Source organism: Salvia splendens, chromosome 19 (genome assembly GCF_004379255.2).
Source record: "Salvia splendens isolate huo1 chromosome 19, SspV2, whole genome shotgun sequence".
NCBI lineage: Eukaryota > Viridiplantae > Streptophyta > Magnoliopsida > Lamiales > Lamiaceae > Salvia > Salvia splendens.
The window spans coordinates 14,454,726-14,478,744 of NC_056050.1; the positions used below are offsets into that span (position 1 = coordinate 14,454,726).

Consider the following 24,019-nt stretch of genomic DNA (forward strand, 5'->3'; position numbering starts at 1 on the left):
ACTCCTTTCTTGAGCTGTTGAGTCATTGGCCTCGCTATCTTAGAAAATCCTTCAATGAATCGTCGGTAGTATCCTGCCAGTCCTAGGAAACTCTGAATTTCATTGGGTGTCGCTGGTGACTGCCAACGTACCACGGCTTCAACTTTAGCAGGGTCCACTCGGATCCCTTCTGTTGTTACTATGTATCCAAGGAAGTTCACTTCGTTATGCCAGAACTCACACTTGCTAAACTTAGCATAGAGCTTCTCGGCTCTTAATGTCTCTAAGGTGGTCCTCAAGTGCATCCTTGAGCTCCTTCTCGTTCTACGAGTAAATGAACACGTCATCTATAAAACTAGGACGAACTTGTCCATCTATGGGTGGAATACGCGGTTCATTAGGTCCATGAACACGGCTGGGGCATTTGTATGCCCAAAAGGCATTACAGTAAACTCGAAATGGCCATATCTGGTGTGAAACGTGGTCTTAGATATATTGTCCTGTCGGACGCTCAGCTGATGATAACCCGATCCCAAACCCATCTTCGAGAATACTCCGGCTCCTCGCAGCTAGTCGAAGAGGTCGTCGACTCTCGGTAGAGGGTACTTGTTCTCGAGTGTTAACTCATTCAACTCTCGACGTTCTATCCTTCTTCACGAAGAATTCTGGTGTACTACCTGGTCGCACACTGTGTCTAATAACGCAGGTCTGGTAGTTCTCGTATCTAGATCTTAAGTTCTTCTTATTCCTTAAGCGTCATTCTATATGGTGACTGAGATAATATGACTAATTCAAGTCATTCATTTAGTAATTTATTTCGTCTGGCTCATGAATCCATTTCAAATCTTAGATTTCATCGTCAGATATTGAGTTCTCTAACGCTTGCATTGATCGTAATCGTAGTCATTGAGCTGGCATAATGACCTCGTAATCTCTCGCTTAGCTGAGGTAGTCTACTTTCACCGCTTTCAAGATGTTTTTGTGCTTACCGCGATTCTTTGTCATGATTTAGCACAGACTTTGTTCTACTCGCGTTAATCCTTCAATATTGGATTAGTGCATGTGGAGGTGTTGGCTTCTTTCTCCCAATGCTACTGTCTCCATGCCCTTTTGGTTCGACTGAGCGATTCGTGGTGAAATAATCTAGCATGACTTTTCACGTGATCTAGATCTCGTGTCTAGATTAACACAAAACTCTATCGACAGCTCCTCTCTGGGCCTCTTAATTGGGGCGTGGCATATCGTAGAATACTTATTCGCGTTTTAATGTTAACGTTTGCCCTTGCTCTATATTATAGGGCTCTAAATCAGTTCTCTTGCGATAACTCTTTAAAGAAGAATTTCGATTCTTTCTTTCATAGTGGGGATGATGAGGGTAGCGATGCTATCACGCGTTCCTCTTTCCCGAATATCTCTCCAGCTTTAGCTTTTCCTGGCCACCTCTCAGACGAATCCCTCTTGCTGATGGGATTTGTTTCGTCAACCATAAGCTACGCATGTACTCACTTTTTCTCCATGGCTTTCCTTACATAACCATGACTTAGTCTTTGTTCTCGTGGCTTACTTATCCTACTCGGAATAAGCATTTCGATCGATCAAACAGTTATATACATATGTATAGGTCTTTTACGTCATCGAACGTCATCTAAACCTTGTATATTCCTTGATGTCTCTCTTCTCAAGGCTAGTTACTTCTCTACATAACATAATATTCGATCTTCTACCAGCTTGTTACAAGCGGTACGTAAACGTGAAATATTTAACGCTTGGTGGTGTTGGTTATGCGACGCTTCTGGCTGGTGCCTCATCTTCTGCACGTGTCTCAACAGAGACATATTTGTCATGCGTATCTGAAAGAAACTGAGACCATGCCTTTTCTGATAGTCTCGTATCAATAACTCGATGATTAATCTAATAGTCTTAACTTGGATTATTATTCACACAGGAGAGTATGACTGAAAATTTGAAGGGCTCCTGAATACCTAACTGGACAAGAATAACATCTTTTGTTCAACACATATGAATTTTTGTCGATAATCGACCTTGAAGGTAAGTACTGAGTTCATTCATAGAACTACGTAGCTCAACTGGATTTAGATAAACTCATAGAAGCTGAGGCTTACCCCTGGTGGGAGCTAGAAATAATCATGAGATAGGTCATGAAAACTGGATGGAAATGAATTAACTGTAAATTTCCATAGTGAGCTGCCAAATAGGACAGTATTGTTGTCCAATTAAACTGAAAGGATCTGAGCATCAAGGATAGTGGTTCAAACATGTCACCGCCTAATATGATCAAACACGAAAATTTAGAAACGTAGGCGATTGCAATGAAGGAACATTGATCATGCTTCAAAGGCATCTTGATATGGAATAACAAAATCACATCAATGATTTCATAGGTTCATTAAGGCAATACAGTGAAATGAACTATTCAGAAAAATCAGCTAGGCCAAGCTCGTTAGGGAAAAGTGCAATATGATTGCCTTAACTTCAAGTTGCAGAAAAATTCCAAGACTATGAATAATACATGTACTGGAACTGAGGTAGAATAATTCCATCTCTGTAGGGTTTCAAAATAGGGAGGTGAACAAAAGTTCCAGCACCACATGAAATTCCCTGAGGAAAATTGTTTAAGTGTCATGATCATTCTGGAGATCACAAACGTAGCATCGTAAGAATGAAATTTCATTGCATGGGTCCAAGAAATCTGGATATAAATCCCCTATATTGTGGCTCAAAAGAGACAACAACAAATAACGATGCTTGAAACATAGGAGTATCCCAAATTTGGGAACTGAAACTGAATCACCGCTTTCGTGAAAAAAATGAAAGTGGCGTATTTCTTGCAACAATTGTGAGTCAATCACAAGTCTTAAATAGACGAGAGGACATCGTTGTCCAGGAGGTTCAAAGAAGGTTTGAAGAATAAGCTCATTCTGAAGGTCATAGATATAAACAACTTTAGAATTTAAGGTTTATGACCGGGGCTTACACAGTCAAAACTTTACTCTTTATGAACGATGAGTCCAAGGACTGCAGTCCATAAACTGGAAGTGAATCAAATCTTACATAGGAAAAGGAATACTGACATGTTACTTGCGAGTCCAACTAAAGTTTGAATAGACGGGGGTACCGTCCTGTGGGAGGACTCTTAGAAGGAATTTCATTGGGAATCCAAGTAAGTACTATTGATTATAATCATCGGTTCTAGTTATGTGACACTCCCTTGTCTGTTCTTGTGGCGCTCTAACACGCTAAACGCGTTCTAGGAAACCATACATTCCATGATGGGGTTTCTCGTGCTGTTAAACTGATAACCGTAGCTGGAGGTCATACTTTCATATCGTTCTCGATAACTTAGAACACCGATTCTTTTAAAACATTGCATTCTCCATCGTGCTTCATAGCACGCTATAAGTATCATTTCTGGGTCACGTAGCCACTTGGGCCTGTTACGCCAGCTTAGATCAATTTACTAGATCACGAGTATGATCTTTTTTCGTGTAGGGACGTATCTTCCGAACAGGATCGAAGGTACACTATTTTCGTTATGACTGGGTCTTTATAAAGACACTGGGAACTTCTTGGTTCATCGTTTAGTATATATGTATATTTATATATACTATCTGTGTGCTCAAAAGAAATGGACTTCCTTCCATTGCTGTCTATAGGTCGTACGACCGTACTTTCTGGTTCGCTATTGCTTTCTCGTAATTCCGTGGAATTAGAAGCTCTCCCAAAGTGATGGGTGTTAATTGGTTTCATCGCCCTGGAAGGCGGTAAAAAATTCTCATTCTACTAGCACTTGGCCGCATATGTCTCACCTACGGTACTTCTCTAAAGCACTCTAGGTTCGCATACATAGTCCACATGACACCTATACATTCATGTCAAGCTCATAAATCACAGATACTTTAAGCATATCTCATGCAAAGTATCAGCTATCACGTTGCATCTTGCAAACATTTCAAATAAACATTTTCGTTCCCATAAAGGGCTGTGAAAATTCTTTTCTTTTTCTGAAAATCTCATAAAATTCATTTTCATTCTTAAATGGAAAATATTTTTCTTTCTTTAAAATTCTCTTTTCTGGACGAGCGGGCGTCGACCCTTGTTTCTGCTGCAGTTGATCGTGTCGAGCTGAGGTGTTGGGATCTTGTACTTAACATTCTGTTCACTTTCTAGCCTAGTACTATCTTTTCTGGACTGAGGCTTAGAAGGAAGGTTCTTGGGTCAGAGCGAAAGAAAGGTGCTCTGATACCACTCTGTCACGAGCACATCTCCCTAGTCAAAGAAAGTGCAGCTATATCGCGACCAAAACTTACTGAAACTGTCTCAACTCATCATAAGATGCTTAAATCAAAGGAACATTGTCTGAAATGTGTTGAGGGTACAAATCATACTGAATCAGAGTAGTTATGGAACAATTGTCTTTGCTAAAAGCAAGTTCTAAATTTGCGCAACGGAAGAGTACCAAGACAGATGTATTATGTATGAAGACGTACTACACTAGCTATCCTTCTACTTATTTAGTCTTCTGTCCCAACACCTCCTCGGCTTCGACAACGATCAACCTGCACATTAAGGAAAACAATATGCAGGGCTGAGTACTTGATGCACTCAGTGGGCTCATGTCAAAAATATTTTCTCTTTTAGTTGTCAGCCAAGCTGAGTGAATGCGGGGTTTTTCATAAAATAAGTCCTGGTCACTAAAACTGTTATTTCTTTCTGAAAAATAGACTGCAGTCTTTTAAACTTCTGATGATATACCATATCTCAATGCGTGAATCGAGAATGTGGCCACATTCCACGATCACTGGGCCGGCCAACCTGGCGCTAGCTCACGACCCCTGGACCGGCCAACCTGGCGCTAGCTCACGGTCCTTATGTGTACACTAGTCCGAGTAGGATTTACTGACCTACTGGGACCCGAATTCGATTTAACTGGTTGGCATAGCCAACAGATAGGCAATCATAAAACAAAACATGACATGACAACTCATTCAATTAATCATGTTTTCACATAAAACACGCTTTAAAAGAAAGAAAAGAAAGCCCACCTCAATTGCTTAAACTCTTGCAAAACGGGTGTTTTCCTGTCCTGAGATTACTCGTCGAGCGACGACGTTCCTTTCCAAAATTAATATACTTAAATTAGGCTTTAAGTAATCACTTATCTTGCATGTATGCATGCCTAAGCGTGTGCTCTTTATTTTATTTTTTCTTCTTTCTAAAATTTAGAAATCTGAATTCTTTAATTAAATCGACGATTTAATTTATTCAGAAACTGGCCGAACTTCTCGGGTATAATAAAAGTCCAATTTAAATCTTTTATTGGATATCATGTTATCATGACTAACATTTCTCCAATGTCCAAAGAAAATTAGATTTCATGCCCCAAACTTTATTAAGGCAGTGGCCCATTTTTTTCTTAAAAGCGTGGCCCATTTACTTAAAATGAAAAGGGTCCAACTCCCCCTTCTTTCTTTCTTTTACTCTTGGCCCAAATGCTAAAACTCAATTTCTAGGCCCAATTAGAATAAAGGAAGTGTGGCCCAAAATAAAAGAAGAGGAGGTTAAAAAAAAACGGCAAAGTCCAAATCATTTTTATAAAATGCTCCCATCCGTCGACTGTCTCTCTTCCTTCTCTTCTTTTCTCTTTAATATAATTTCTCCCCCAAATTGATTTCAAATCCCTAACTCCTCCATCTCTCTCCCTCCTCTCGGTCGACATTGCAGGCAGCCGCCCCTGCCGCGCCTGACGGAGGCGTGCCACCATCTCCGGCGAATCGAGACCTACGTTCATCGATCTCTCGCCGTCTTCTTTTCGGAACCGAGAGGCAGGGCTAAATCGTGCAGAGGTGGCGGCGCTCCTCTTCCTCTCGCGGCGGAGTCGCCGGTGGGAAGAAGGCGTCGCCTTTTCCACTCCACGGCGTCGCTCCTCGATGGAACCGCCGCCACCATCAACCGCACGCTTCACCTCCGTCACTACACGGCGTCTCAGCGCCGTCGAGCTACCGTCGCCGTCGTTCACTCCCGGCGTTTGCGCACCATTACCGAAGTCCAGCAAGGCTCGTCGTCCTCTGGCGAGGTCTCTGCCTCAGTTGCTGTTCGGTGAAGCTCGAGGCGCCGCCCTCTCACCTTCGCTGTTCCGACTAAAGCTAAGCTATCTATAACCCAACTCAAACTCTTTCGTCAATTGCAAATTTTCCATTGTTATTTCTTAGATTATTTGAGATGTTGAGCATGTGGCAGTAGCGTTTTGTTCCTCAGTTTCCATCATGTAATATAACTCCAAATTTCTTCATGCTTGGTGTCTTTTTCTTTTCTACTGATTTACTTGAGATTTAGCATGCTAAATGAGTTTTCTATGTGGCGGTGTCTCTATGTGATGTTGTGATTCATGCTTGAGTTTGAGGAAAAGAAAGGGATATGGAGGTTACCTTTTTTTCACCACTTTGTATCTTGCTCCTAGACTTGTCTCTCTCGCACTCTCTACGCATTATCTTGCTAATTGGTATGTGGTGGTGAGAGAGGGTGAGACCGAGGGGTTATCTCCCCATATATAGAGGGTGTGTAACTGAAAGCTGCTGTTTAGTGCAGGAAAAAGGGTCCCCACGTTGATTGTATGTCGGCTGATCCTCCTGCAACAAGGCAGGGCATGTACTCGTAAAAATAAATGCGATTCCATCCTCATTTGCTACTCTACTGCAGTGGCCTTATTCCCCTGTCTTTGCAGCACTCTATCTGAGTTTTTGGTACGGTTTTTGCAGGGACTGAGCTCTGTAAGGTGGTTAACTGAATCTCTGCAGTTGAAGCTCTGTAGAGCAGCTGTAGTTGTGCCCCTTTTCTTGGCTCGTAGCGGCTGGACATGGGCTGGAGATGTGAAGGAGTTGCACTACTGCAGGCTGTCCCAATTGGTGAGCCTTTCGTACTCCTCCCGGAGGGGTCCCGCTGCCCCTTTTCTCTTCTATGAAGCATGGAATTCCTCTTTGATTTTGTTTGGTTTGGCAGAGGTCATGGCTAACTACCGAGAGCGGGTTCCCTAGATGTCTCGGCTCATCGGGCTGTCGGCACAATCGGACCGAAATCCAAGCTAAGAAGGAAGGCTCGAAGCTAGTAGTTTCATTTGTAAGGAGATAGGGTTCTTACTCGTAATTTTCTCCTTTTCTTTAACATGTAAACAAGTCTCTGTAATATTTCATGTGTATTTCGTTTCCTTTGTTTTTCTTTGTCAACATCTGTAATTTAAGACTTATCTCGATACTAAATGTTGAGTTTTTTTTTGTTTACTCAAGAATTGAACCAATACTCTTTCGTCTTTCTTCTTTAAATTTCTAGTCTAAATTCTGAGAATTTAGATCGCGGCTATTACATCACATTTTCTTTGCAGCTCTCTCATACTTTCCTAATTTTACATCAAAATACGTGTTATTCCTAAAGTCTTGTTTTTAGGGGACAAATGAGGTACTCCCTCCGTCCCACCGAAGATGACCCACTTTCCTTTTTCGTCCGTCCCAACCAAGATGACCCCTTTCTTATTTAGGAAATATTTAAAATACTCAATTATCTTTTTTCCTTCCTTACTTTATTCATCTCTCATACTTTTAAACTCCCAACAACATTTTCTCTCACATACTTTTTGTATCTCTCTTACTTTTAAATATCAACAACCTTTTATCTCTCTTACTTTATTTATTTCTCCTATTTTTAAACACCCAACAACTTTCTCTCACTTTTTAAATACTATAAAATTAGTATGCATAAAATCCCGTGCCGTCCCAAGAAGGGGTCATCTTCCTTGGGACGGAGGGAGTATTAAATAAATATCTTTTCCATTATTTCAAACATAGTAGATATTTTATATCCAAATTAAATATACAAAAATATAAATAATAATAATATGACATCCTCAACTAAAAATAATTTTAATTATGTAACAAATCTTCATACCATGGCATAACCTAAAAATAAAGAAAAGAGGGTGGTGGAGATCGATAGGTATAGAGAATAAAACACATCCTGCCACGTCATAAGGACCTCCCACTGGACTGTCACGTCATAAGGACATCCCACTGCACAATGACGGACATTCCCAAGGACATCCCGGCGGACATCCACAAAAAAAAAAAACCGGCACATCTACCGGGATGTTCGTCGTGGCACCGCAATAGCGGACGTCACGACGGACGTCCCGGAAAGCCGCAGATGTGCGGTGTCCGCCGCCGACGTCTGCATCCGCCCCTTCCTCGCCTAATGGCGGACGTCCCGCACGGATGTCCGACGGGACATCCTACATTGTGGATGCTCTAAATGGATTTGACATTTTCCTTTTTTAAGACTCATAGCTAAAAAAACCTTAAGTGGCATTTTTACATAATTTTAAAGAGCAATACTAATATGGTTTCAAGATTATGATTTTGCATAAGTGCATTTTTCGTACACCAAATTCCATCCAAGTTCACTTTTAAAAATTAAAAAATGTAGCAGATGATTATACATGGAAGATGAAAGGGTATAAAAAACATTTCAAAGCATAGCAGCAAAAAGCAGGAAGGTGAAGTGTTTGTTTCCGTTTCACAGTTTTGCTTCTCTGTTTTCTCCCTCAATCTTGCAAAATGTACCTGCCTAATTTGCCCACTTTTTCTTCACCAGACTCTCAACCTGTGATCTCCAAAATGTCTTATCTTCAGGTTCGCTTATTCACTCCCTCTATCTCTGGGTATTGTCATCTCTTGTTTTGTTGACTCTTGGTCAAAATTGGAAATGTGGCTTCTCCCATTTGCTTGATTTCTCAAAATGGGTTCCAGATTTTCTTCTACAATTTCATATTTTGGGGATATTTTCTTTTTAGGGGATTCGGATGAAGGGATCTTTCTCCTCTTTTCCTTTTTCTTAAACATTTTCTCAAAACATAAATGTCTGATTAGGGTTTTGATCTCACGCCTTTGCTTCTGGACGCCTCCTATTTGGGCTAAAGTTTCTATTTTGTTGGATCTGTGGAGTTCTGTTTGTGCTTGATAGTGTGAGGCTCTATTTTCGTGTGGGTATTGAAGAAATTTCGTGAATGTTATCAGAGCTGTCAGTGCGGAACTGTAGAAGTGTATACTTTTTTTTGTTTTCCTGTTTGCACAATGTCTGTGATTGGTGGTTCTTAGATCTGGGTTTAGGCAGTAGTGTTTTCACTTCTGAGGTTCTTGATTTTGGTGGTTTCGTAAGGAAAGTCAAAGATTTCTGTGAGTGAAGTACTTGGTCTGCAGTGTAGCTTCTTGAAAGAAACTTGATTGCCATTGATGAGTTTTTGTTGTTTTTGCTCAGCTTAAATCAGTGTTGATTTTCACAATTTGAAGTTCTAGGTTTACTTCTTAGTTCGATTGATATTTGATTCTTAAAATTGTTCCAACCTTTATGTGTATAAGTGAGAAATTAATGGCTGCTAAGTAGAATACTTGTGGTGGAGTAAGAAGGCAGAGTGAATTGCTTTCATGTTCATTTTTTGTAGTGAATTTCTGCTCACATCTTTAAGTACTGGATTTGGTGTCTTGTAGGAATAAGATTCCAGCCTGACATCCCTAGATTGATCTAGTGAGTTAAGTACTTCTGATTGTCCTCATTGGTGGCTGTCCTTATATATTGGTTCATTGCTGCGGTATTGGATCTCGTGGATTCTTTGGAGAACTGAACCTAAGATATGGGCTCTCGATTCCCCTCTCATCAGTTGAGCAATGGTCTTTATGTATCGGGCAGGCCGGAGCAGCCGAAAGAGAAGACTCCAACAATGAGCTCAGTTGCCATGCCGTATACTGGAGGTGATATTAAAAAATCTGGAGAGCTAGGTAAAATGTTCGACATCCCTACGGATGGCTCTAGGTCCCGCAAATCAGGTCCCATAAACAATGCTCCAACAAGGTCAGGTTCTTTTGGTGGGGCAGCTTCTCACTCGGGGCAGTTGAATTCAGTTAGAAGTGCCTCGGTTTCAGCTGGTGGGGTTTCTGGGTCAGTTTCATTAAAGAAAACGAATTCTGGCCCACTTAATAAACACGGTGAGCCATTGAAGAAGTTGTCTGGTCCTCAGGGAGGTGGAACTGCTGTATCTCGCCAAAATTCGGGTCCTATTCCTCCAGTTCTGCCAACCACTGGCCTCATTACGTCCGGGCCTATTACGTCAGGCCCCCTAAATTCATCGGGTGCTCCACGCAAAGCCTCTGGTCCTTTAGATTCTACAGGCTCGATGAAGATGCATAATGCTTCTTTAGTCAATAACCAGGCTGTTACTCATCTTAGTCAGGATGATGAATATTCATTTCGCAAGAGCTTCCCGAAGCCAATTCTTTGGGCCATCATTCTCCTCTTTGTGATGGGATTTATTGCTGGTGGCTTTATCCTTGGAGCTGTTCGCAATCCCATTCTACTTGTTGTTGTTGTTATTCTTTTCGCTGCAGTTGCTTCTGTATTCACCTGGAATACGTGCTGGGGAAGAAGAGCTATTACTAGTTTTATAGCTAGCTATCCAGATGCAGAGTTACGAACTGCAAAAGATGGCCAATTTGTCAAAGTTTCTGGGGTATGTCGATATGTTCATTTAGAATATATACAGTATTGACTATTCAGGTGCATTACACGAAGATTCTTCCGCATTCATAGAATGCATAAAAACTTGAGAAGTGAGAACTATGGTTTTCTTGTTGAAGCAATTATGGAATCCTAAGAAACATGTCCTGTGATCAGCAATACTTGCTATGATGCTATAGTTTATGTCATTCTAGACATTATATGCATGCATTTGCATTTGTTTTAAAATTTGGTTTCGAGGCTAAGATCTGTCATTCCCAATCATCAAGTTTCATGTTGCATTACATTGTTTTTAACAAGGAAACTAGATTACTCTCAACTCAAGTATTGGGATGAAAATAAATATTTAAAGGATATTGCAAGTCATGTATTTGCACTTAAAAGTTTTTTTGAAAATCTTAGTGAAACGTGTGAATAGATAAAATCCTAAGAAAATTTGAAAATGAATCAAGAAACCTTTATTAAAGTTCGCTTTTGGGTGACTAAATGTGATACGGTTTACAACTATTAATATAGGTGAAGCAATGTGTTTGTCTAATTATAAACGTGAGTGAGCATAATTATCTCCTAGCCTTAGTAAGGAGAACATTTGCCAAACGTATGTGCCTCGTGGTAGGTAATGTTTGTTCAGAAATAGAGCATTGATGCAGCTTGTTTTAGCTTCAAAACCTCACTGTTGTCGTAACAAATTTAGCTTTCTCCTTTTGAAGGTTGTCACCTGCGGAAATGTTCCTCTTGAGTCATCATTCCAGAGAGTTCCTCGATGTGTTTATACATCTACAAGCTTGTATGAGTATCGGGGATGGGATTCGAAAGCAGCAAACCCGACACATCGTCGCTTTACCTGGGGCCTCCGGACATTAGAGGTGAGGAGGAATACGTTGTTGTTTACATGCTGCTTAAATTGTTCTTGAAGCTTTTGTTGCCTTCTTCAATGAACAAAATTCGTCTGTTTATATCATGCTTAAGTGATACCTTTCTCTATATTTCTTTCTTTAGTGTTGATATCCACATATTCTCTGTATGCTTTTGCAAATGGAAATTCTCTTGTCCAATTACAGTGCTTTCCTCTACATTCAGTCTGTTATTCAACTAATCACACGGTTTAACTAACATGCAAGGGGAGGCATTGCATTTTTGACTCTTGATTGTATTTGAGAAATTGAGATCATTGCATGAGAGAAAAATATAAAAGAGGCTACATCTAACCGAGTTTAAAATCTTAGCGAGTTTTATGCATATGAAAGCATAAGGTGTTTTCTTGTATATTGATAAATACCTTCATTTTAATTGCAATTAGTTTGTTTTTACAGTTTACTAATTCACATTTTGCCCTCTTTGAACTTATGGGACTTTAGGACCTGCATGTGACATTTGATTAAAGTTGACTACGTGAATTGTTAAACTATACTGTCATGAATTGTTAAACCCTACTGTTTGGGTCTGGCCAAGATAATGGAATATGACTTGTTGCAATCGTTGCTGCAGAGGCATGTTGTTGATTTCTATATTTCCGACTTCCAATCTGGTTTGCGAGCATTGGTCAAGACTGGCTATGGTGCCAGGGTAACTCCATATGTGGACGAGTCTGTTGTGGTCGACATCAATCCATCTAACCGTGACATGTCTCCTGAGTTTGTCAGATGGTTAGGAGGAAGAAATCTTTCTAGTGATGATCGCCAAATGCGTCTCAAAGAGGGGTAACGATCCTATGATACCTCCCAACAACCTTGCTTATCCTGTTTTATATGTCAAATATATTTCTATGTACACATCACACTGATTGCACGTGACAAGCCACACAAAATAATATTCTCGATTATGCAGCCAAAGCATGCTATCTGGATTCTACATCTTAGAATCTCACTCACAATTTCCAGTGTTTTTCATGATTAATGATTAGTTATATCAAAGAAGGTAGCACTGTGAGCGTTATGGGAGTCGTGCAACGGAACGAAAATGTATTAATGATAGTCCCCCCATCAGAACCCTTCTCAACAGGATGCCAGTGGAACAAATGCATCCTTCCAGCCAGTCTAGAAGGGATCGTGTTGAGATGCGAGGACACATCTAAGGTAGATGTCATACCAGTTTAGCAGTTTGACATGCACTGGGTTGGTTCGTTTCGTTACGAGGTAAAACAAGAAACAACCAAAAGAAATATCATTACTCATCAAATGGATGGAAAGCAAAGGTGAGTCTAGTCTTGACCAGATGTATAGTTTTTCGCGTTTCTTTTTTTACCTGTGTGTTTTTTTTCGGTCTCTTTCGGGTCCGGGGGTTATATGTATCTCGGTATGTCATCAGTGTGAATTATTATAGTACAGTGGAGGGGAAACTGGGCGATTAACAAGTTGAACATTCATTTTTCATTTTCATTCATCATTTTTTCCCTTAATTTTTGGTTAGAGTTGCTTTGGTCAATTAGAAGTGTACCTTTGCTCATGAATGTTTATTGGCTTGAGATATTCTCTGTGGCCTTTTTTAGGTCTCTTGTTTTTTGCATTTGGTTGGAAATGAAGTACGCCCATGTATTCTTGTTCATGATATATTGGATCCTAAAATCAACGCACCAGATTTGATTATACATTAATACAATTAAAAATATAAATACCTGGATGTGGTTTATATATGAATACAACAAATATATAAATACGTACTTAATTATAGGATAGTGAAATATCAACATACTGAATATGTCCATATAATTTGATTGTATCAAAATATAAATGTATCAATACAATGTTACATTTATATCAAGACACTTAATTGAAAGTATAAATATATATATATATATATATATATATATATATATATATAATTTGAATGTATCAATGAGACAATGACAATATGATAATGTAAACACGTCTAAATCATCTTGCGTTAAAGGATCTCCTGCGGAACAGTCTCTTGAATGTGGGAAATCGGTGGTATATCGGAGCTAGGAACAGTTGGTGGGCTGCCGATTTCAGCAACGAAACATGGAAGAAATTATGTATAGTAGCTGAGAAAGTCAACTGCAGTTTGTATGCTACCTTCCAAAATTTGATATGGTCAGTAGAACTTGGGCTCGAACTTTTAGTGATTTCCCTTGATCGTCTTGTGCATGTAGGCTCTCAACTTCAACCAAACCCAATCTCCCACCTCATACTCCATATCAAGCCGATGTTTATCCGCCTCTTTTTTCATGCGATTGGTCGCCCTCTGCATGTTCCTTTTGAGCACCGATATCATGTCCTCTCTATCACGCAAAGCAATATCTACGGCCTCTACCCTTGAATCCCCCGGAAAATATGGTACGTGCATAGGTGGTCCAAATCCATAGAGCGCCTTAAAAGGCGTCATCCGAATCGAGGAACGGTACGAGGTATTGTACCAATATTCTGCGAGACCTAGCCATTGCACCCATGAATGAGGCCTTTCCCCAATCATGCAACGGAGGTACGGTTGACCACTTCGGATTGCCCGCCCGTCTCGGGGTGATAGGCAGTCGAATACAATAGCTCAACGCCCAGTAAAGCGAAGAAAACTTTCCAGAATGCCTCCACGAAAATGGCTCCTCTGTCGCTTATGATCTTGATTGGCATCCTATGGAGCTTGAACATCGAGTTCAAGAAAACGTCAGCGACCTGCTTGGCCGTGAATGGATGAGCCAAGGCCATAAAATGGGCCTATTTGTTCATACGGGCAATGGCCTCGATGAACTCCATAGTCAAATCAGTGAATAATGTCGTAGGCACGGGCAATGGTTGTAGCAACCCGACATGAGGAGAGTTTCCTGTCTTATACTTCTGACACACTACACACACCCTCACGAACTCGCTAACATTAGGCATTTTCGGCCAATAGAGTAGAGCCGATAGGCACTTATAAGTAGCCAATCCTCTAGAATGACCTCCTAAGGCTGAGGCATGGAACAGTGAGAGGATCTGAGCCCTCAATTCCCCAGGTCACTTCCAACTTCTAATCTCCCTCTTCTTATCATCAATGATTTGTTGAACCTGAGTGTCCACTACCATGAAGACCGAGCCTTTTCAATGAGCTCAAGAGGAATGACATATGATGTGAGTGCATACACCTCTATCTCCGGCACCCGGGACAACGCATCTGCTGCCGAATTCTCTACCCCTTTCTTGTAGCGGATTTCGTAGTCGAATTGCTTAAGTTTGGTCATCCATACTTGTTGTGTTGGTGTAGTTAACCTCTGGTCCAAGAGGTATTTTAAACTTTGGTGATCAGTCAAGATCACAAACTTCCGGCATTGAAGATAATGACACCACTTCTTGACCACCAACAAGATGGCAAGCAACTCCTTCTCATAAACCGAAAGTGCTTGATATTTGGGGGACAACACTTTGCTAATGTATGCAATAGGGTATTTGTCTTGCATGAGAACGGCCTCAATTCCAACCCCGACGCGTCAGTTTCTACTACAAACTCGCTTGAGAAATCGGGTAGCGCTAATATGAGAGTTGTTGTCATAGCGACTTTGAGCTTATCAAAAGCTGCTTGAGCCAAAGGGTTCCATTTGAACCCGGTACTCTTAATGACGTCTATCAAAGGGCGAGCTAGCATGCTATACCCTTGCACAAAACGCCTATAGTACCCCATTAGGCTGAGAAAACTATGTACATGCTTGATAGTTCTAGGCTGGGGCCACGCCAGCACCGCCTCATTTCCTTTTATTTGTAGCCATCCCCGCCTCCGAGATCACATGGCCTAGATACTCTACTTCACTATACCCGAATGAACATTTTGATCGCTTAGCTAAGAGGTTGTGCTCTCGCATTAACTCCAGTACTTGCCTTATATGCTGCACATGTTCCTCCCGACTATCACTACACACCAAGATGTCGTCAAAGAAAACCAAGAAGAACTTCCTCAAGAATTCTCGAAAGACCGTGTTCATAAGATTTTGGAAAGTTGCCGGTGCATTAGTAAGGCCAAAGGGCATGATCAAAAACTCATAGTACCCGGCGTGTGACTTGAATATCGTCTTAAAGATGTATTCCGGGGCGGGTTCGAATTGTAATGGACATGTTATCCCTGGTTTCCTTGGTAATTGGCTGGAGGGTTTGAATGATTGCCCTAGTAGTTCCTCTGGTGGGGTGGAACATAGTTACTTGAGGGTTGGTTCTGATTCTTGTTGACCCAGTTGGGCTAGCTCCCTTGATTCCTATTCCCCCAGTTGCCTTGTCCTTCTTGATTCTTGTTAGGTCAGTTCTGCTGGAAATTATGTCCCTCTTGATTTCTACTAGACCAGTTAGATTGGTAATTCTACCCCTCATGATTCTTGTTAGGCCAGTTAGATTGCCCTTCAGGTGGATTTGTATTCTGCGGTTGAGGAGGTGGATTTTGGTTCCCAACAATCCACCTGAAATTAGGATGATCTCTCCATGGAGCATCCTTGATCTTCCAAGGGTTCCAGTTACTGTTCTGGTTATTCTGGTTCCAGTTTCCCACTGCATTCACTTGGGATTGGCATTCCATCTCCCCTTGAGTCCCATATCAATGGTATCCTTCATCTGGGCCTGACATGTACTTGGCCTTTTCTGCTGGGGCCGGCGGATTATTTTTTTCTAGGGCGGTCAAAATCGTCTTCTCCAACTTATCCATCCTATCCTCATTTTCACATTCACTGCATCCACATTTCCCTTTCTAAGGATAGCACGAGGGGAATCATACGCCTTCTTTGCATCAATCAATCTTCCTAGAATCTCTCTGGTTTGGCTCACACGTTTCTTTGTGATATTCCCCCGCTCGAGGAGTTCATCAATTCCTTGGACTCTGGATTTTCCCCTTCGTAGAAGATGTTGTAGACCTCTACTTCGCTCATTCGGTTGTTAGGGCAAGAATCGAGCAGTCCCTTGAAGCGTGACCAATACTAGCTCAAGGACTCATCATAATCCTGTCTGCATGCTAGAATTTCCTTCTTGAGGGCATTGTTCTTGCTCGCGGGAAAGAAATAGTCCAAGAAAAATAATCTGAAATCTGTCCACGTGCGGATAGAATTTGCCGGTAACCTTAATAACTATGTGTTGGACTCACCCTTCAGGGCAAATGGGAGCACGCACAACCTGTAATCCTCTTCAGTTGAATTAGGGGGCCTCTTCTGAATACTGCAAAGTTTGCAGAACTCATGGAGGAATTCATACGGGCACTCAATCTTCCGCCCGTAGAAATGCGGCATCATGGCCAACACGTTCGTTTTGATATCGATCGCCTACTGGGCTGGGGTAATGACAATGGCTTGGGATGGTTCACCATTCAGATGGCCGTTGAGTGATCATATCTCCGGATAATTATCAATTATCTCCGCCATGATTTCTGGCTGCTCTTCTTCAAACTCCGGTGGTAATTCCGGTTCTCTCTTCACAGGTGAGACTGGGTCCACCTCACTTCAAGAACTCGAAGGTGTTGGTTTGTTGTGGTCAACCGGGACCTAGTGGTAATAGGGGCTGGCGTTTCCTTGGTCCGCCAACTAGTCTGGTTATCCCCCCAATTCGATGTATCGTTCCAGTACCCGTACCTCGAGCCTCTGCTCATAAACTGAAAAATAAAAAGAAGAAAAATGAAAACAGATCAAAAACTATATACACCAAATCACTCTAAACACAAACATAAAACATGCCATCTATCCCGGGCAATGGCGCCATTTGATAGTAGTTGGTCGGAGACTAAGACTGGTGTGCGTGTGTGCAAAATGCAGATCAAACAGGTCAAGAGGATTCACTCAACCGCTAGGCCTAGGAACTCCCTAAACTATTTGTCCGTGTCGTTGGGATACTCTCAATTACTATCAAAACCTTAACCCATTTACTATTGGCTAATATAGGGTAGTAAAGATCGATCCCACAGAGATGGAAGGGGTAAGCAAGTGTTCAGAGGAATTGGAAGGGGTTGGCTGCTGCCACGCAACTCATGGGTTAAGACTTGTTTAACTACTGGACTTGGAGAAAATTAAAAGTGATTATCCTATCTGCTAGACCTAGGTAACAGAAAAAGTATGTACGCATGCATGAATAGCAGAAATGAAGTTTAACTAGAAAAATTCAACAACTAAACTACTAGACCAGGTAAACAGGTTTCCAAAAAAAAAGGCTAGACGATACGTAACATGCAGTGGGGACCATTTTCCCGAATTAGCTATGACGACAGAAAAACTGGATAAAGTAAACAACACCCGTGACAGATCCGACTCCTAACTAACTTATACCTTCATCTTCTCCAACAATCTAAATAAACAGAGGCGAAACAGAGCATCAAGCATATGAAAACAGAGTAATCACAAATCCGACTTCAAACATTACGATCAAACGCGAAATGACTAGATCTAAACTACTAGGCCGAGCGAAACAAGCAGAAAACAGTAAACATCCATAACCATGCAAATTTCAGAACATCACGACTCGGATCCACAACTCCGTTCAACAATTCAACTCAAATCAACAAAAACCAACTCCAATACGTCAAACCCATACTCCTCATTTCCGATTCAACCGATTCAACAACAAATCAACTTCGATCAACCCAATCTCAATTCCGAATCAAACAACAATTGTGAAAAGCACCCAAAACAGTAAATACCAACAATCCAACATCAGAATCAGCCAAATAGAAAACATAAACTTCCATAACTACGATATTTAAGGTTCAACGCGGAAATAATAAACGTCGAGCTTCTAAAACGACGAAGTCTCGGCTCAAAACGACAGAAAATAGGAAATTGTATCTTCGCCCTTCACAAGGACGGTGTTACACCACAGAAAGTGAACTAGGCCGCTACGAACTCCTAGAATTTACCCCATAAAAGCTATGTGCGCAGATAAATATTTGTGTGAAGTGATGAGCTAAGAGCGAAAAGTGAATATGATGAGTGATGATGCCTCTCTTCATGTTGTGTCTCTATTAATAGCGGAGGCTCGACCTTCTAGGGTAATTTCTCTGCTGATTTGTCGATTTTTCCCTCCTAGAAATTCCTTCAAAAGATGTTTTTCTGCTCACAGCTGCTTCCGTAATCCCCTAGGTCAGGTTGCGAGCTGGCTTCTTCACTCCATTTTCCTCGGTTTCCTCTGCCTGGTAGATTTTTCCATTCGTTTCCTTGACCTGGAAGATTCTCTACGCACCTAAACTTAAAATGTGTATTAGTTCATAGAAATGATAGAATTTAACCCATAACCGATGTATAAATTGGCCTTATCAGATAGTAATTGAGAGTATCCCAACGACACGGACAAATAGTTTAGGGAGTTCCTAGGCCTAGCGGTTGAGTGAATCCTCTGGACCTGTTTGATCTGCATTTTGCACACACGCACACTAGTCTTAGTCTCTGACTAGCTACTATCAATATCTCACACACAACAATTCAATAATTTGAAGTGCACGTTCGTGAATGTCTCTAGCCACGACCAAAGTGCCAGTCCAATTCGGGTTATATCTGAGTAAGGTTTCAACACTGCTCGCCTCCAAGAGGGTCTGTACCCAAATGTGTGTCGCGTCCCTTGAGGCCGCACCAACATCACGCATCAATGACGCCCTTTCAATTTCTAGTCGTAGCCTATTGCAGTGGATATTGTTTTCTGTTTGAATTCCAAGTTTTATTCATTCGTTGTCACTATGTCTCTCTGCATCATCTCCCCTGATCATCATTGTGCTGAAGTGAGAAGGAGGTAGAATAGAGATACTGTGTTAGAGTGTGCGAGGTGTGGTGAAGAAAGAAATGAGAGACTGCAATATAATAATAGAGCGCGTGAGTAAAACCTTTTAATTTTATAGTAATATTCATAAAATCAAAGCTCGCGGAAATATCCAGATACTAAATTTAGATCCTCTAAAAAATTTATAAATTGAAATGATACTATAAAAATAATTATTAATCGACGATAAGACAAAGTAAATTTTAAGCGGTAGAAAATAATAATAATAATAATAATAATAATAATAATAATAATAATAATAATAATATAATAATAATAATAATAATAATATAATAATAATAATAATAATAATAATAATAATAATAATAATAATAATAATAATAATAATAATAATAATAATAATAATAATAATAATAATAATAATAATAATAATAATAATAATAATAATAATAATAATAATAATAATAATAATAATAATAATAATAATAATAATAATAATAATAATAATAATAATAATAATAATAATAATAATAATAATAATAATAATAATAATAATAATAATAATAATAATAATAATAAATAATAATAATAATAATAATAATAATAATAATAATAATAATAATAATAATAATAATAATAATAATAATAATAATAATAATAATAATAATAATAATAATAATAATAATAATAATAATAATAATAATAATAATAATAATAATAATAATAATAATAATAATAATAATAATAATAATAATAATAATAATAATAATAATAATGTGGGTTGCATTTTTGGGCTTACTGAGTATGAATAAGAAATGAAATGAAGAAGAAATTAAGTTAATTGGGTGTTTGATCACCACGTATTTCTTGTGCTATAAACTATTGCCGCTTTGGCATCAGAATTATCAAACTCTCAAACTCCCTCTCTCATTTCTTTGATTCATTCCACAAATACAATCATGGCTGCCGTTCTTCTCGTCGGAATCCATCACCACTCACCGCTCTTTCAATAATGGCACATGAAATGAGAAAAAAGGCAAAATATAAAGTAAAGATGTAGTATCATTTGCCTCAAATTATAATGCAATTATTCATGATCTAAATCACAAACTATTAATATTCAAAAGGTAGAGGCATCAGTAGCAGTTTCACGTACCTGCAAACTGTGCTGGCACGAAACTACTAATGTTTACAAAAACAGAAGAATGTATTTTAATAAAACTAACTTGCAGGATCTTTGGCAAGTCAATGTGGGAGAAAACATGACTTTTGCCAAACACACTACTAAAACACATGACCAAACATCGACTTTAGGATTGGGCCAATTATATTCTTATAATGGTTTATAAGAGGAGAGGGCTGCCCAACTTGTACACTAAAAACACCATCTTTACCCAGTCGACGATGGACTAATATGTCACTGCAATATGCATCCTGGATATGATGTCTATTTGAAAAGAAGCTTGAAATGGAGACACAAAAAAAACTCCCTCAATCAAGAATATGATCCACATTACATTAAATTGCCGCCTGAAATAAATAGCACTCATTCCCATATCAAGACTATAAAATGCGTACTTCAGATTCTTTTGCAATGCCAAAAATGTTTCTCAAACTCATTACTAAGTTTTTCACAACTATTGGTTGGAGACAAACATAATTAACTTTCTAATGTAGTTAATAATTTGATTAAGATCCCCAGTCGGAAATATTGATTCTTTCCATCCGTAACTTTAATGGAACTAGTATTAACACCCGTGCTATGCACGGAACATAAAAGTTTCAAATTATAAATACAAAATAAATGAATATCAAAAACCATAAACCATGTTTGTCTATATCTTACACCCAACTCTTACATTAGTACGCACGAAAATAAAGTGGATATACAAAATGCACAAATACACACAAAGTGACAAATGACAAAAAACACTACACAAACATCTAAATTTAATAGACGTTTTATGAGAGATAGATAACAAAGACACATTCAATAAAAACACATGTGTAAGATGGAGAGGATCCTCTGTTGTGTTATACTATAACATAGCGAGGGTTGCTATGGTTAAACGTAACCACTATCATATGAAAAGCAGTAAGATGGTAAAATTTTAAACACGTAGTACTCTAATTCTATTTCTCTCATTGTTTTTTCCCTATTTCTTTCTTTAATTAAATATCCGGTGGGCCAATGCAACTTTTTTAAATGGAATAGCCTTACTACCAATAAACTTGTAGAGCTAATTAGGAATAAAAAAATGAAAACAAATTGGAGAAGGTATTGCTTCTTATTGAATGGTTGTAGAGTTTGATCTTTAAAAGAATTTAGAATCATAGTATAAAGTATCTAAATTGACCAAATGCACATAGTAATAGTTTTTTTTATTTAAACTGAAAATATTGAATGGCTTGGTTGATAGTATGAGATAGTAGTAGTTTTTTTCAAACTTTTTGAAAAAAGTTTCCAATATTGCAACGATGAGAATCGTGAGCAACATTGATAAGTTTAAGATTTTTTTTTATCAAACATAATACTCCATCCGTCCCATAAAAATATATTTACCTTCCATTTCGTTCGTCGCATAAAAATATGGTCACAATCTCATTTATAGAAACTTATCCCAATTTATTACCCATATACACCAAGTTATTTATAACTTATACCACTATTAAAACGTTACTTCAACTACTCTTCCCCTCCTCTCATACTTTACAAATTTTATCTTAATTTCCATAGCATATTATATGCCTATATTTTTATTGAACGAAGAGAGTAATGTACATAAATATAATATTTTAAGAAGCATAAAAGAGAAATAGGAATCAAAGTTATAAAGAACAAAATCTTATCTCATAAAAGAAATCAAAATCAAATAAATTGTAGCTTTCCATACTACTTTTAGTGTCCACAATCTTATCTCATGATGCAAATTATTTTGTCACAATCTCATCCTATGAATATCATTACCCAAACACTATCATTTTACTTAATTAAAATTTTAACATTTCTTGAATATATGTACAATGCAAGTATAGAGAATTTGTTTTTCTTTCATCCAAAATAAAATTATAATAAAATTATCCATATATACCAAGTTATTTATATCTTATACCACTATTAAAACATTACTTCAACTACTCTTCCCCTCCTCTCATACTTTACAAATTTTATCTTAATTTCCATAGCATATTATATGCCTATATTTTTATTGAACGAAGAGAGTAATGTACATAAATATAATATTTTAAGAAGCATAAAAGAGAAATAGGAATCAAAGTTATAAAGAACAAAATCTTATCTCATAGAAGAAATCAAAATTAAATAAATTGTAGCTTTTCATACTACCTTTAGTGTCCACAATCTTATCTCATGATGCAAATTATTTTGTCACAATCTCATCCTATGAATATCATCACCCAAACACTATCATTTTACTTAATTAAAATTTTAACATTTCTTGAATATATGTACAATGCAAGTTTAGAGAATTTATTTTTCTTTCATCCAAAATAAAATTATAATAAAATATTATATAGTTATACTATCTTAATAATAACTTATAAAAAAACTAAATGTCTCAATAAAAAAATATTTAAATTGCAACAAATATTATAATAGTAAGTACCAAAAGGATCGTTAACACTATAGGTTTTAATGACTTAGCATAACTTATAATGTATGGCCAAAGACTAAATACATAGTAATTATTTATAATATATAAAATAAAATCAACTCAATTAGAAAAACTAAAAGACCATACTATACTAAATTATTTGGCCCAAAGGGGAGGCCTAATACCTAATTAATTAGTAAACCCTACCCACTACTCTAAATTCAAAAAGAAACAGAAAGGAAGGGGGCGGCTACTTCCCCCCTCAACCTCTCTCTCTCTCCACTGTGGCGCCGGTGAGGACGCCGGCCGCCGGCGCGTCTTCCTCCCTACTCTCTCTCTCTCCCTTGGTCTCTCTCTTTCTCTCTCGGTCTCTCTACCGCCGGGGACGACCACCTCCGCCGTCGCCGCTGTATACATGGCGGTCTCACCGCCGTCGACCGAGAGAGGTAGGGTTTCCTCCATTTCTTCTTCCTCTTCCCCTTTCTCTTTATTTTCTTACTTTGAAAGCTTAAAACTAACAATCAAGTCTTGAAAAGTGTAGATTTGGATAGATTGTGAAAACGTGGTCGAAGGAGGTTAGTTTCGCTGTGATCGTCGGACTGCCGCCGGAGCGCTGCCGGAAAGTCACCAGACTGCCGTCGCCGTCGCTGGGCAGAATTTCCGAAAATCCGGCAGCTTCTTTACTCACGAGATAAGCTTCACTGTTCAGTTAATGGTGTATTTATATAAGTCTTAAATCTTAAGTTTGCATTTTGTTGGATTATTTGAGAAGCCACTATTGCTCCATAGGAGCTGCCTTTTTTCTATCCAATAGTTGTCATTTCTCAAAATGACAAAAATGTAAATAAAATAGCTTTGCATTTTCCCGCCAAAAAGGGCAAATAGGTCTTTTCAACAAACTGTCACTTTAGATTAGTATAGATAAATGACTCTGTTAAAGAAATATGATACGGAGTGACAGGCGGGCATACCATATATATGCATTCGCTAATTCGCATATGAAGCAAGTCGTACAATTGACATGATAATAATGAAGAAACAGAGATACGAAATAAACAAAGATAAATAAAATAATACCCTATTTATAAGAATTATAAAACTCAGTTCATTGCTAAAAGTAGAACAGATTAATATGTTCAAGAGTTGTTGTGAATCCCAAAAGTTGATCTCAAATTCTCAATAGCTCATCTTCTC

General features: G+C 38.7%; 1 protein-coding gene and 2 long non-coding RNA genes across 5 annotated transcripts; all 3 read left to right on the plus strand.

The window, feature by feature from the left end:
• Positions 1 to 5,597: 5,597 nt before the first annotated feature.
• Positions 5,598 to 7,291, plus strand: LOC121779865. Its single transcript, XR_006045945.1, has 2 exons — positions 5,598 to 6,902; positions 6,997 to 7,291. It is a non-coding gene; the product is annotated as an uncharacterized LOC121779865 (long non-coding RNA).
• A 1,139-nt stretch (positions 7,292 to 8,430) lies between these two features.
• On the plus strand, positions 8,431 to 13,022 carry LOC121780236 (uncharacterized membrane protein At1g16860-like). Of its 3 annotated transcripts, XM_042177772.1 has the most exons (6): positions 8,431 to 8,539; positions 8,638 to 8,675; positions 9,531 to 10,546; positions 11,265 to 11,420; positions 12,043 to 12,254; positions 12,458 to 13,022. In XM_042177772.1, exons 3-6 carry the CDS (start codon positions 9,674 to 9,676, stop codon positions 12,648 to 12,650), a joined length of 1,434 nt encoding a protein of 477 aa, XP_042033706.1. In that variant the 5' UTR covers positions 8,431 to 8,539; positions 8,638 to 8,675; positions 9,531 to 9,673; the 3' UTR covers positions 12,651 to 13,022. The 3 variants fall into 3 exon arrangements, with proteins under 3 accessions (XP_042033706.1, XP_042033707.1, XP_042033708.1); XM_042177773.1 differs by having other exon boundaries at positions 8,538 to 8,675; XM_042177774.1 differs by lacking the exons at positions 8,431 to 8,539; positions 8,638 to 8,675 and adding an exon at positions 8,723 to 9,007.
• Positions 13,023 to 22,822: 9,800 nt separating this feature from the next.
• LOC121778426 lies at positions 22,823 to 23,707 on the plus strand. The gene is made up of 2 exons (XR_006045670.1): positions 22,823 to 23,271; positions 23,367 to 23,707. It is a non-coding gene; the product is annotated as an uncharacterized LOC121778426 (long non-coding RNA).
• The last annotated feature ends 312 nt before the right edge of the window (positions 23,708 to 24,019 follow it).

Coding starts and splice junctions, on each gene's coding strand:
- LOC121780236 (XM_042177772.1), top strand. CDS start 9,674: ATGGGCTCTCGATTCCCCTCTCATCAGTTGAGCAATGGTCTTTATGTA. Junction 10,547..11,264: donor AATTTGTCAAAGTTTCTGGG/GTATGTCGATAT, acceptor CTCCTTTTGAAG/GTTGTCACCTGCGGAAATGT. Junction 12,255..12,457: donor CAAATGCGTCTCAAAGAGGG/GTAACGATCCTA, acceptor ATTAATGATTAG/TTATATCAAAGAAGGTAGCA.